Source organism: Hypanus sabinus, unplaced genomic scaffold (assembly GCF_030144855.1).
Source record: "Hypanus sabinus isolate sHypSab1 unplaced genomic scaffold, sHypSab1.hap1 scaffold_505, whole genome shotgun sequence".
NCBI classification, from domain to species: domain Eukaryota; kingdom Metazoa; phylum Chordata; class Chondrichthyes; order Myliobatiformes; family Dasyatidae; genus Hypanus; species Hypanus sabinus.
The window spans coordinates 312903-327999 of NW_026781372.1; the positions used below are offsets into that span (position 1 = coordinate 312903).

Genomic DNA, 15097 nt, shown 5'->3' on the forward strand with positions numbered 1-15097 from the left:
CGATTAGCAAATTTGAATTGAATTGTACTAAATTGACTTTATTTCTTACATCCTTCACATACATGAGGAGTAAAAATATTTACGTTACATCTCCCTCTAAATGTGCGATGTGCAAACAAAGTAATTTATAATTTAAAATCATTTGAACATTCCATATAATATAGATTACCACAGATCAACGTGAGTTAATTAGTCTGATGGCCGGGTGGAAGGAGTTGTTCCGGAGCCCGTTGGTCCTGGTTTTTTATTCTGCGGTGCATTTTTTCGGAAGGTAGCAGCTGGAATAGATTGTGGTTGGGGTTTCTCTGGTCCCCAATCATCTCTCGGGCCCTCTTTACACACCTGTCCTTGTAAAGATACTGAATCATGGGAAATTCACAACTACAGATGTGCTGGACTGTCCGTACCACTGTCTACAGAGTCCTGCGATTGAGGGATGTACAGTTCCAATACCAAGCAGTGATGCAGCGAGTTAGGATGCTCTCAGTTGTGCCCCCATAAAAAAAATCTTCTTCTGGTTTAGGGGTGTTGGCATATAGATGAGGGTAGTGCAGTGGACGTGATCTACATGGATTCTAGTAAGGCGTTTGACAAGTTCACACAGTAGTTTTATTCACATAATCAGAAGGCATGGGATCCAGGGAAATTTGGCCAGGTGGATTCAGAATTGGCTTGCCCGCAGAAGGCAGAGATCGTGGTGGAGTGATTACATTCAGATTGGAGGGTTGTGACTAGTGGTGTCCCACAAGGATCGGTTCTGCGACCTGTACGTTTCTTGATTTTTATTAATGACCTTTATGTCGGGGTAGAAGGGTGGGTTGGCAAGTTTTCAGACGACACAAAGGTCGGTGATATTCTACATAGTGTAGAGGATTGTCGAAGATTGCAGAGAGGTATTGATAGGATGCAGAAGTAGGCTGAGAAGTGACAGATAGAGTTCAACCCGGAAATGTGTGAGATGGTACACTTTGGAAGGAAAAACTCCAAGGCATAGTACAAAGTAAATGGCAGGATACTTGGTAGTGTGGAGGAGCAAAGGGATCTGGGGGTACATGCCAGAGATCCCTGAAAGTTGCCTCACAGGCAGATAGGGTAGTTAAGAAAGCTTATGGGGTGTTAGCTTTCATAAGTCGAGGGATAGAGTTTAAGAGTCGTAATGTAATGATGCAGCTCTATAACACTCTGGTTAGGCCGCACTTGGAGTACTGTGTCCATTTCTTGTCGCCTCACTATAGGAAGGATGTGGAAGCATTGGAAAGGGTACAGAAGAGATTTACCAGAATGCTGGCTGGTTTAGAGAGTATGGATTATGATCAGAGATTAAGGAAGCTAGGGCTTTACTCTTTGGAGAGTAGGAGGATGAGTGGAGACATGATAGAGGTGTACAAGATATTAAGAGGAATAGACACAGTGGACTGCCGGCGCCTCTTCCCCAGGGCACCAATTGCTCAATACAAGAGGACATGGCTTTAAGGTAAGGGGAGGAAAGTTCAAGGAGGATATTAGAGGAATGTATTTTACCCAGAGTGTGGTTGGTGCGTGGAATGCACTGCCTGAGTCAGTGGTGGAGGCAAATATACTAGTGGAGTTTAAGAGACAACTATGGTAAACGGAGGAATTTAAGCTGGAGGGGGGTATATGTGAGGCAGGGTTTGATGGTCGTCACATTATTGTGGGCCGAAGGGCCTGTAATGTGCTGTATTATTCTATGTTCTATGATATCGAACTTCCTCAACCGTCTGAGGCGCTTTTGTGCCTTTTTCACCACACAGCTGATGTGAACAGACAGTGTGAGATTCTTGGTGATGGGGATGCCGAGGAACTTAAAGCTGTTCACTAACTCAGCCCCAGATCGACTAATGTCAATAGGGGTTTACCCGCCTCCATTCCTTCTGTAATCCACAACCAGCTCCTTTGTTTTTGCGACATTGAGAGGAAAGTTGTTACTTTGCCACCACTGTGTCAGAGAGATGACCTCTTCCCTGTAGGCCACCTCGTTATTGCTTGAGAGGAGGCCAATCTATGCGGTGTCGTCGATAAATTTCATTAGCAGATTAGAGCTGTGGGTGGCGACACAGCCATGGGTATACAGGGAGACTAAATTCGGGAGACTGGTTGTTATGGCAACAGCTGACACTGAATTTCAAAGACATCTTGGTCAGCTTTTGAGATGGGCTGAGGAATGGCAAATGGTTTTTAACTTGGTCAAGTGAGAGATGATGCATTTTGGACAGTCAACTAGGTAGGATTGGTATAGTGAACAGGAGGACTTCGGGTGTTGTGGAACAGAGCGACCTGGGGTGAAAAGAGTACAGTTCACTGAAAGTGGACGTGCAAGTATAGAGGGTGAACAAGAGGGTTTTAATAATGCTGGCCATTAGTTAGGGTATTGAGTTCTGGATTATGGGCATTATATTGTGTTTATATAATTTTTTGGTGCGGATACACAAAGTATTACGTACAGTTGTGTTTACCCTACTGTAGTACAGATATTATCAGTCTGGAGAGGTTGCAGACGAGATTGCTGAAGATGCTGCCTGGACTAGAGGGCCGAGTCATAGGAAGTGGTGGGCCGAGCTGGATTTCATTCCAGAGGAGAATGGAGGTGACATTGTAGGAGTTTAGGAAATCAAGAGGGAGTATAGATAATGTGGTTGGTCACATTATTTTTCCAAGGGTTCAGGATTCAAGCTTGCATAATGTCACTCCAGTACAGCAGAACAAAATAATTGTTACTCTGTGTTCGAAGCAGGACACAGAGAAAAAAAAACAACAACAAAATGACAGAGACCACAATAATACAAATAAAGTATGAATGCTTAAAACATTGATTGTATGTCCCTAAAGTGACGATAGGCACAGGAGAATCTGAAGATATGGAGACTGATATTGATTGTCTGTCCATAAAGTTACTTTAGGCAGAGAAGTGCCTAGAACTGTCAGGAAACTAGTAGTGGGTAGGGTGTGGAGGGTGGATTATGGGTATAGGTGTTGATCAGGCTCAATACTTGGGGGAAATGACTGTTTGGAGCCTAATTGTCCTGGCGTGGATGTTACAGATCCACAATTCCTTTAAGGTAGCACCAGAGTCGTAAAGAGAGTTTTGGGCATCTTGACCTTTATAACGCAGGTTATTAAGAAGAGTGGTTGGGATATTAATGCTAAAGTTGTAACAGACACCGTGATTTCCAAATTTGCGGAATTGTGTGCAGTTCCGTTCAGCTGCTGGGAAGAAAGATATCGATAAGCGTGAAAAAGAGAATGGAAAATTACACGGACATTGCTGGTTTTTCAGAATATCATTATAGTCATAGGTTGAACAGGTTAGAACTTGATTACCTGGAATACAGAGAAATGATGGGGTATATGCAGGGTTCCAACTTTTTTTATGTCATTTGCCCCTACAATTAAAGCAGAGGTCCATGGATCCCAGGTTGGGAACCCCCGCTTGAGATATAGAAATCTATGATGGTATAAATAGGGTGAATAAAGGTAGGACTTTTCCCCTCAGGTTGGGTAAGATCATGGATTTAGGGCAAAAAGTGTCACATTTATGGGGAATCTGAAGGGGAACTACTTCAATCAGAGGGTGGTGCGAATGCGGAACCAACTCCCAGCAGAAGTAAGAGATGGAGGCTCGATTGTAGAATTTGAGAGATGTTTGGGTGGGTATATCAATGAGGGAGGGATAGAGGGCTATGGTCTGGGTGCAGGGAGATGGAACCACACCGAACATGGCACGGACTGGATGGGCTAACAGTCCTGTGTCTGTGCTCCAAGGGCTCTGTGAATCTCAGTTGAAACTTCTACACACAATCGACAGGTCGAATCCAACAATGTGATTTTATTTTGGACCAGCGTCTGCACTTCTGAGAGCTCTGTAGAGCTGAAACTACCATGAAACTACTGAATGCACCCAGAAAGGGTGAATACAACCACTGGAATTTTAGTATCACCATTACAAAAAGGCTGAATGTTCAGTTCACCTTTTTCACAATGAAACCGAGAACGTGTCACACTGAGTTTGTTGTTTCCCCGCTCGGTTATCTTTGCGAGTCACTTCCTCCGTCACCAGGGCAACAGCTCACCAGAGCTGCAGAGAGTGTTGAACATGTTTCTCGCTCTCTGGTTGCTGACTCCCAGCGGAGAGAGAGTGGCCTCAGATACGAGGATGCTTCGAGCGTTTACTGTCCGGGATGGAATGAAGAAGATTGTAGGGATTGTATTTATGCAATTCTGTTCAGTGTGTCAAACATCTTGCAGTCAGTCAATCATTTCTGCATCAAAAGAACAAAATTAAATCTGCTGTACTGAGTTACCAATGCTATATTTTCAATTTTATATTTAAAACATTTTCTTCCTGTTACACGACGGGGAAAGTGGCTGCTAATTGACCTGTGCTACACCACACTCAATAAAATAATGAACAACTGTGTTCAATGTAACTGTGGGAACAAGCTAAAATGTATCAGCACCCTCTTTGTGGTCCAAGGCCCATGTTTTACAGCTAATCCCCGTCTAGAAAGAGGATCATCAGGCTCCAGTTCTGTCACGGGTTGGTGTGGGAGTGTAAGTTTTTGAATTGGGATTAGCTGAGACACTGCCGCATATTACCGGCAGCAAAGAGTCCTGGGAGAGTTGGTGCTTGCGATGCAATCTTGGGATGTGGTTTCCAGGAATATGGGACTGGCAGTGTTTGGGCTTCGGTCCACGTTGGTGCTTTTACAGATGCGGCTGGATGTTACTCCTTCCGTAATTAAGCAGACGTCTCAGGTGGCTGGATATTAGTAGCGTGAATCTCTCAGAGTGAGATGCGGGAACACCCAGTGTGAGATGTGGAAAAGATGTGCGGGCTGTGACCTTCTGAGGTTGGATCCTGGAATACCACACATGTCTTGAACCAGATAAAATGAATCAGGGAATCAAGTTGTCAGGGTTTATGAGATGTTGAGTGAGTATTTCTGTTCTGTGCCCAGATGTTTAGTTCTGAAGTCTCTTTGGAAGCAAAGCAGAGAATGAGTTCCCATTCCATCCCTCACAGGAAGAGGCTGTGATTAAATAGGCTGTTTTGTGTTTGCACCAGTAGAAATAGACCGGGGTTTTGGAAATCAATTCACAATTGGAAATTTCCCCTCACTCTCACCTGTCTATCGGCCAGTGGGAGTCAAACAGAAACTCAGGATGCTGAAGATAGAACAGAACATGACAGGAACAGGCCCTTCGGCCACAATGGTGTGCCAAACCAGCTGAAAAGTAAATCACCCCCCCCCCCATATCTAGGGTTGGTTGGGGGGTGGGGGTTGAAGTTACGGTGCGGATGAATATTTTCCAACTGAATAACAACAAGCCTGCATGAAGTGGGAATGGAGAGGGTGTCTAGATTAGACGGAGAGTCTGGGATCTGAGAGTGCAGCCTCAGAATAAAGAAGCGTCACTTTAAAACTGAGATGAGAGACATTACTTCAGTCAAAGGTTGTTTGATCTGTGGAATTTGTCACCACGAACAGTGGTGGAGGCTATCGTTGGGTATATTCATGTTCTGGATTTCTAAATTGGTTGAGAATTATAGCAGGAAGCAGGAATACGGTGTTGGAAAATAATCCTTCATGATTGATTATGGAGAAGACTAGAATGACTTTATCACATAATTCTCCTGTTATATATTATGACTTGTATCTTATACTATGACTGAATGATGACTTCCTTGTATTCCATCACAAGCAAGAGAAAATCTTCAGCTGCTGGAAATCCAAGCAACACCCACAAAATACTGGAGGAACTAAGCAGCTGGAAGAGAGGAGCATTGACATCCAGATGTTGCCTGGCCTGATGAGTTCCTCCAGCATTTTGTCTGTGTTCCTTTGTATCCCATATCAGGCTTTGTAAAGTTTGAGGAACAGTTACAGATTTCTTCACTCGGATCATGACATATGCGCTCAAAATTTAAATGTCAGGTTAACGCTTTGTTCTCGTTTGTTTTAGTAACATACTTCATTACTTCTTTTATTGAAGTTAGATCTCCGGTGAGAGGGTTATTGGAAGAAATGCCCACAACTGGAAGTGAACCAGAACTGAAAACGAGGCAACAGCAACAAGTGAACCAGCCCGAGGACGGAGATCATCAATTCGACAGAACCCTTCTGACTCAGAGTTTCCATTGAAAGTCAGGAGAAAGTTTGGTGTGTCTCATTTACTCAAACACTACTCCTTTAGAAATTACATTTCTGTACCAAGGAAAAGAGGAAATAGCTGGAGTGATGCGGAATAAATGTAGCAGTGCCAGTTGCAATCATTCCAGATCTACTGATGCGCTGTCAGCATCAGCTCTGTGAAGCCATGCATATTCCTCACATTATTTGCTCATTTCAAACTCTTTATCTGGTCTGATGTTTCCTTGCTTGTCTGTGTTAGGTCCCAATCATCTCAAAATGCGTTGAAAATTTTCTCCCTTTAGAAGACACCGCAGCGCTTCTGGCTCTAGTGAATGCAGAAATGTGGAATTACCATGAACTACAGGAACATGTCATTGACTCCTCTGTCTATTGCAAGCTGCAATGATATACTTGCCCTCGAGTATATCGTCGTGCAAGCCTCTGCTAGGAGCAAACCATCTTGAAGCCAAATGTCCCAGCACCACATTTCATTCAGTCTGAACTAGCAAATGCCAACGAATAATTTAAATTTACATACCCTGTCGTCATCGTGTTTTTCTACCAATAAATTGTCAGAACCTATGAATCTGTGATTAAGCAGAAATAGGTTTTGCAATGTTCCCATTTGATCCTGTACCAAAGCCATGGGTTATACCTGTACTTGAGATGAACGAATGTCCTTGCAGCCAAGACTACTGGAGCTGCCGGAGTCGGTTTAAACTCAGTATGGGAAGCAGCGTGTTGGGTCAGATGATGGAGGAGTTGATATAAAGGTAGATGCAATGTTCAGAGAAACTGTGGAAAGATTGGCTATGGAGAGGGCATCGTGTAGTGAAAAGCAGCAACAGTTTCCCCTCCCCCTCCCCACTCACCCTCTTACCCTCCTATTCTTTTGCCAATATTGATCGCGGGAGTTAGGAACTCTTTCTGCTCACTGCCCAGAGAAATTAAAGCCTTTTATTCCATTCAAAGCTCTGTTTGTTTATGAAGAGTGGGTTTGAAGTGTTAACGAAATGAACATGGGAGAATGCGTAACGAAAGTTTAAATCAGATCAGCAGCAGGTTCGGTAGGCCGAGTGGTCCACTTATGTACTTGGTGTGTTGATTAGAAAAGTTCTGACAGTTTAATTAGTGTAAGCCAATATAAGTTCAAGTGAAAAGAAACCATACATTGATTAAGTATATACATCGAGATTTGTGTGTTAATGTTGTATCCCAGCAGGTTGCAGATCGACCATGACACAATTGGTGAGCTGGTCCGCATTGTACGGGACCGAGGGACGCGCTCCCCGTTCCCTGTTACTGACTCTACAGTCTCCCCATCTACCGCACACCAGCTCACCGCCCCGCCCACTGCCCACGCGCGCCCTCTCGCGGAAATTCGTCACCCTCGGGCTGACGATGAGAAGATTTAAGCATGCTGCGCGTGACCGGTATCTCTCGTGAAGTGACATGACATTTACTTGTCTCTCATTGGTGAAACCAAATACCAATTTAGCATACCAACCAATAGGGATATGGGCTTCGTCATTTAGGAGTTTCCTTAACAAGGAGTTGGCGGAGCTGTCAGGGCAATGGACTGAAGTGGGAGTTCAGGGGATTTATCTCCTCAGAATGAGCTCGGATGGAGAAGGCTTCAGCATATTTTTAGTGGACACCAATAAAGTGTTGCCTGCAAGTGCGGAGTCGGGTGATTTTAACAGCAAGTCACGATCTTACTATCTGACACGTTGGGCTGGAGGGACCCGGTGGCTGCTTTTTGTTTGAGGTGTCTGGGTTTAAACGGCAGAGTAAACAGACACACCTCGGGCCAGCAGGCTGCCCCAGTGGGTGTTGTGTGGTCAGATGCTTGGAGTATGGCTGCTCCCTGTCTGCATTAGGGACAAAATGCAACACTTACAAGTCTGTTATTGACTGAAAACATCTATATTCATTCTTTTTTTTTGTTTATGATACAATCATTGTCCAATTTATGTTCAAGTTTAGTAGACATTCAAAACATACATGAAAACACATGAACACAGCCAAATACAACAGCATTACTGCACACAAAGCCTCTTTACTGGAGACTGCCTCTCTAAGATACCCCAAGGGTATAGGCATTTCCTGAATATTATTATCTATCCATCGTAGCCTCTGCCATCCTCTCCTTCTTTTGCCTTCTGTTTTACCGAACATGAGAGTCTTCTCCAAGGAATCCTGTCCCCTCATGATGTGGTCAAAATAATTGAGCTTTTCAAGCTTCCCAGTGAGCAGTCTGGCGTATTTCTCCAAGTATTGACTTGTTGGATCTTCTTGCTGTCCAACGAACTCTTTCCCCCAACATCCAAGTTCAGAGGCGTTGATTATTTTGTATTCAGCCTTACTAATAGTCCAGCTCTCACAGCCTTACATCACAACTGGAAATACTATATACTTGACTCTACGGTCCTTCGCAGACAATGTTATGTCTCTGCACTTCAGTATTTTATCTAAATTTGCCATTGCTACCCTCCCCAGAAGTAAGCGCCGTTTAATACGCTGCATTTACCATCATTTTCAATCTTTCTTTATTGATTAAAAAATTTATATGAATAGATACGAATCAGAGGTGAAGTTATATCAAATACATAATAGAATAAACGCACAAACAAAGAAAATGATATGCACTGTCAAAATCATGTGTAATATAATATTAGGCTATTATATATAAACAGAGAACCACAACTCCTCTTGACAATTCATACAAAAAAAGACTGGAAATGTTCTATTTATAGGAGAGTAAAAAACACTAAACAAACTAAAAACTAAAACAATAAAAAGGGGGGAACTGGGTAGTCCACTTGAGGACAAGATTACAAAAAAAGAAGAAAGCGTCTTTCTAGTCAAATCTGAAACTTCACGGAGGGAGAAAGAAAAGAAAGAAAAAAACTATAAAAAAATTAAAAAAGATAAGAAATTAGATCTTCTGAAAATATTGAATGAAAGGTGGCCAGGTTTGTTCAAATTTGAAAGATGTATCGAACGTCCGACTTCTAATTTTCTCCAGGTTTAAACAAAACATAATGGAGGAGAGCCAGAAAAAAGCAGTAGGTGGATTAGGATCCTTCCAATGCAACAAAATAGCTCTCCTACCCAATAAATTTGAAAAGGCTATCACCGTTACCATCTATAGAAATCTTTGAACCAGGGACGAAAAAATCCGTCTCTGCTTCCACTTCCTTTCCATTTATTACCACAGAGTTAATAGGACTGGCTGGTCTTCTTAATATTGAGCAAGAAGCAGCTTTCAACTTTCTTCTTTCACTTTCATTAGAAGCTTCTTCAGATCCTCCTCACTTTCAGCCATTAGAATAGTATCACCTGCATATCTGAGGTTGTTAATATTCTGTCTGGAAATTTTCACTGCAACATTTTGAGTCGCCTGGACCAGCATTCCTCATATGTTCAGCATATAGATTAAATAAGCTGGGTGACAGTATGCAGACTGGTCATACTCCTTTCCAAATCTTGAACCAGTTTGTTGTTCTGTGTCTGGCAACTGTTGCTTCTTGATCTTTGTACAAATTTCTCATAAGGCAGAACAGATGTCCAGGTATTCCCATTTCTTTAAGTATTTGTCATATAATATTATGGACCGCACTGCTGAAGGATTTAGAGTAGTCAATAAAACATAGATAAATACTTTTCTGAAATTCTCGCGATTTCTCCATTATCCAGCGTAGGTTAGCAATTTGGTCTCTGGTGCCTCTGCCTCTTCTAAAAGCAGCTTCTATCTGGTAGTTCGTGTTCCATATATCGCTAGGGTCTTGCTTGCATAATCTTTAGCTTTACCTTTCTAGCACGTGAATACTTGACATTTCCGTTCTTGGGTACTGGGATAAAAACGGATCTTAATCCAGCCTAAAAGTCATTGTTGTTTATATTTTCCCAGGTCTGCTGGAAAATTGCATGCAACACTTTTACAGCATCACCTTTTAGAATTTTTAACAATTTTACTGGAATCCTGTCACATCCTGCAGCCTTATTATTGGCAATGTTTTCTATCACCCATTCGACTTCACTTTCCAGAATGTCTGGCTCCAGATCGATGAGGAAGTCATTGCAGATGTCTTCGCTGTTGGATCTTTCTACAATTCTTCTGTGTGTTCCTGCCAACTCCCTTTGATGTCCTTTGCTTCTGTAAGGTCCTTCCCTTCTTTGTCTTTTCCTATGCTCATTTTACATGAAATGTTCCTTTGATGTCTCTAATCTTCTGCAACAGATCTCTTCTTTTTTCCAATTCTGTTGGCTTCTTCAGCTTCCGTGCATCGCTCCTTTAAGAAAGTTTCCTTATATTTCCTTGCTATCTTCCTGAAATTTGTGTTCAGTTGGAGGTCTTTGCTCCAATCTCCATTTGCTCCCTGGAATGTAGGAGAGTGAGCAGTGACGTTACAAAAGTGTTTTAAATTTGAAGGACAGAGTAACTGACTCATACTTTTTTATTTGTGTAATTCAGGTCATTGCCAGCAGGTGGGGCTTTCTTCCACCCGGACGTCGGACAAGCAGACGATAATCAACCAACGTCAGTCAGAGTCAGAATGGACACAGGTATGTTCATTGGGCTCTTTCTCATTAAATCTGTCATCGTGGTACACGTGTAATCAAATCATCAATTGTTCAGAGGGATAAACTTGGGCGATATAGGAGCAGAGGAAAAGTACCAACAAAAGGAGTCATTGATCCAACTGGTAAAGTGTCCATGAGCACTGGAACAATTCACTAGCTCCAGCGCTGGGACCTAACGAGGGGAATGATCGAATCGTTCCCCTCACCACACAGATCTTCACCTGAGTGAAAGGAGAAGGAACCCCTAAATAAGGTGGCTGTGGGTAACACTCAGACAGGAATACAACAGCGGGCAATGTAACAGTCGAGGGAACAGATAGAATTTCTGTCAGCATTCGGTACGCCCTGATGTGGGAAATGCCTCCGACAGCCAGTGAGAGAAACAGAAGGTGTTTTCTGTTTGGAAGGGCAATGTAGAATTCTCCCCAGATTAACGGGTTGTTGCACAATGGAGGTGAGGGGAGTTCCCGGTGTTTGTTTTCTGTGGCCGAGTTAAAGGACGTTATATTGAGGGAGGACGGGCTGGGTGCAGGAGACAGTGAACAAGAGAAATTGTACACAGGGAATCCGGGTGGTGGGTGGCAACTGAAGCAATGAAATATCTTTGGCGAATAGGATTAAAGTAAAACAAAATAATAAGTGGAGAGGGCATCGTACAAAATGCTGGAGGAACTCAGCAGGTCAGGAAGCACCTATAGTGAAAAAGAATAACCTTCAACGTTTCGGGCTGAGGATCTGTAAGTTGATTTCAAAGTCGTCTTGGGTACATAAAATGGAGTCAGCACCAGAGGAGCGTTGTTCTGGCTGAAGGTCTGTAACCAGCAGTGTCCGCAAGAATCACTGTTTCGGCATGTGTCGTGTGTGTGAATCAAATAGGTTAATCATATGATATACTGGGTGGACTTATTCGTTGATTTACAGAGTTGGAGGAGTTGAATTAATTTGGGACTGTTGTCAAAGTGTTCGGCATCCAGTTAGAAATAGGAACAGAGAGTCACCAACTACAGATAATTCAGGCAAATGTGAGAAGTTGCATATTGAGAGGTCAAATTCGCGAGCAATGTGCACGGTGAATGTTGGGACTGATAATAAGATTGATGTACAGTCGCGTCTTGTGATGGATGTGCATAGCTCCCTGAAGGTGGCAACACAATTGATAGTGTGCTTACGATGAGTTGAGGTACTTGTTAAAGTTAGACTGTAACTGGATACGCGTTGGTTAAGAGACAATTTCAGTATTGTTCAGAAAACGAGAATGATGTGCATGGTCTGTACAGGGTTCAGACAAGTTTCACCACAAAAACCTGAGGTAACAGGTTTAAGTTTAGATGGTAAAGTTTAAAGGGGATTTAGGATGCATGTTTTCCACAGAGAGTGATAGGTGTCTGGAATGAGCTGCCGAGGGATGGACTGGACACAGATATTCTGCAGCGTTTGAGAGGCGTTTGAACTCATGAGTAGGCTGGGAACGGAAGGACATTGACCGTGTTCCTGAAGATGGGATTGGTTTAAATTGGCATTGTGCCCGCATACGCGTGGTACATCTACTATTTTATGTTCTATGACCAACTACAGATCTGAACTCCACCATCTCCGTCTTCCTGTCAAATTGTGACGATCACCAACTGTTCCAGCTGACGAGATTCTATATGGAGCGACTAGAGCAGGCGATTGAGGAGGATGTGGAGGGAGTCAGCTTCATGTTAACTCAAGATCATCATTTCAATGAGCGAGAGTATCACGTAAGTGGTTGGAATATAGGCTGAGCGTAGATTCTACTGAATCAATCACAGACCGACGGAACCGGTGTAACGGCACCTCTGGGCAACGAAAATCCTGTAATGCTTGTGGTGAACATCAAGAAAAGAGTTTTCACCGGGGGAAACCCTGAACCTTTATTAGCCAATACAAGCTTCTCTCCAGTTTTCTGATCACATTCATTTATAGACAGAGTAGGATACAGGCAATGATTGACTGGTGAATTTAGTGATGTGACAATTGACGGACATTGCAAGTGGACAGAGAACCACTCTACACCACTCTCTCTGACATCAGACAATGTTCCCAATGTTCAGCCTTAGTGGCCATTCATCAATGTGTTCTTCTGATGACCCACGGGTTTCCCACAAATCAAATACAGAGTGACTTATTTCTCAGCTCATTCTCAGTCTACCTTCAACCCCATTTTCAACTCAGGCAACACTGACTATCATCTCTCATTTGAACTGCTGACTCTTATTTTGATCAATATCCCAACACGCCTCATGGTTCTGTTACCTTCTGTTCCTTGTGACTTCCAAATTGAGTTTGTAATTACCACAGCATATACTGTTAACATGGGAAGTGCAACATGAGTGCCACTGAAAATATTCTAAACATCTACAGCTGACATAGAATTACAAACAAACAGCTTTCCAATGGTCCTCGTGCTACTGGAGTGCTTTCACCTATTACCACCTAGAATAAATATTAGTGAAGAGCCAGACACCATACCAAACACGACATTCCACGTGCGGCAGCTGACAATTTCAGTTCAAACTTCTTACTCAACATTACCACCGGTTGGCTTTGGTCTGTCACACATGCACAATAGTCCTGAGTTTGCTGGCTGATCCTCACTGCCAGTTTCCAGCTGTTGGCTGGCACTGGACCCCTCAAGGAGCCTGGCAGTGAAGGGTGAAGCTGCTGCGGTTCGCCAGGGATTACCCTGGCAAAAAATCAACAGTGAACCGGCCATAGTTTCACCTCGTCATAGTCATCAAACCCTACAGTATAGCAACAGGCTCTTCTGCCCAACTAGCCCACACCGACCTATTCCCTGCTTAGTCCCATTGATCTGAACCCGGACTGGAAGCATCCAAAACTCCCCCATTGAATGAACTTATCCAAACTGATCTTAAATAATCAACTCGAATGTACATCGACTAATTAAGATGGCAGCACGTTCCGCGCTCTTCAGCAACCTCTGAGTGAACAAGTTCTCCCTCATATTGCCTTTCACCTGTTATCATTACCCTATGATCTCTAATTTTTGTCCCACACAACCTCAGTAATAAATGCATTTTCGCACTAACTCTCTCTATACCCTTTATAAACGTGTCTGCCTCATTCACATCTCTCATGGTCCTCCTACACTGTATGGTGTAATGTCCTAACCTATTCACACTTTCTCTATATCTTAGATCCTCAAGTCGTGGCAACAATCTGTATTTTATTCTGCATTCGTTCAATCTTATTGACATCCTTCCAGGAGGTAGGTGCACACATTGGTTCAATTTAGCCTCTGAAACATCAACTTAAACATAATATCCCAACTTATGTATTCAATATTTTGATTTATGAAGCCCCATGTCCAAAAAGCTTTACAACGCCATCTACCTTCAAAAACACTTTCAAGAAATTTTGGATCTGTATCACTTTGCAGGATCTCACCACACTTCCTACTCTTGTCATTGGTACCAACGTGGACCAAGACCTGCTCATCCTGCCCTTAAGGAAGTTTCAGAGTCGATACAAGATATCACTGACCTTGGCAAGACACTTTCCAAAAATCCTGTTCTCGTAAATTTTATCTCCAGTCTATTCTACTGACATTGAACTCCCCCTGTCAGTGCAGCTCAGCACTTCTCATCTCTTCCAAGTCACAAAGCCAAATTCAAAGCCAGAGGCATAATCACCGTGGCTTTCCTCTGCAAGGCCATACCCCGAAACAGAAAGCCGTATACCTGTTATTGAGGGGTTTCCTGCAGTGGCTGTCTATCCTTTTCTTACTCATACCCCCGCCTACCCCGCTGACGTCACCCAGTTCCCTGTGTCCTGTTCCCTCACCCCGCTGACGTCACCCAGTTCCCCGCGTCCTGTTCCCTTACCCCGCTGTCGTCAACCAGTTGCCTGCGTCCTGCGTCCAGCTCCCTCCCTGTAAAGTCTGTCAGTCAACCTCTCAGTCTCCCGAGTGATCCCGGGTTCATCCAGCTCCAGCTCCAGTTCCTCAGCACAGTCTGTAAGAAGCTGCAGCTGGATGAAATTCCCGAAAGTGCAGTTGTCAGGGACATTGGAGTTCTCCCTGTCTTGCCGCACCCAGTAGGAAGAGCATCCCACTATCTTGCCTGGCATTCCCACTGTTATAACCGTGAAAAAAGGACGGAAATATTACACAAGATCTCCCTAAATCCTCCCCCTTTCCTCATTGATCCCTCTCTGACAACAAAGCCTCAATAACCTACTCTATCTCTGGCTCACTCGCACTATGTCTGCTCCTTTTAAACCTTGCCAGATGGGTAAGTACTCTGCAATCTGTGGGATTCAGAAAGTCATGACTGACCACGCTAACTTCTTTTAAAATATCTTTCCTGCGACGA

At 43.4% G+C, this 15097-nt stretch overlaps 1 protein-coding gene across 10 annotated transcripts in view; it reads left to right on the forward strand.

The window, feature by feature from the left end:
- LOC132389230 (NACHT, LRR and PYD domains-containing protein 3-like) overlaps positions 1-15097 on the forward strand; it is a 221234-nt gene that overhangs the window by 186724 nt on the left and 19413 nt on the right. For 5 of the 10 annotated variants that reach the window (XM_059961706.1, XM_059961710.1, XM_059961711.1 and 2 more), the window contains 3 exons: positions 6013-6179; positions 10630-10721; positions 12315-12481. In XM_059961706.1, coding sequence (XP_059817689.1) covers positions 10712-10721; positions 12315-12481 — 177 coding nt within the window. In that variant the 5' untranslated portion in view covers positions 6013-6179; positions 10630-10711. Of the gene's footprint in view, positions 1-6012; positions 6180-10629; positions 10722-12314; positions 12482-12523; positions 13993-15097 lie in introns of those variants that run through there. The other 5 variants (XM_059961707.1, XM_059961712.1, XM_059961713.1 and 2 more) reach the window with 4 other exon arrangements.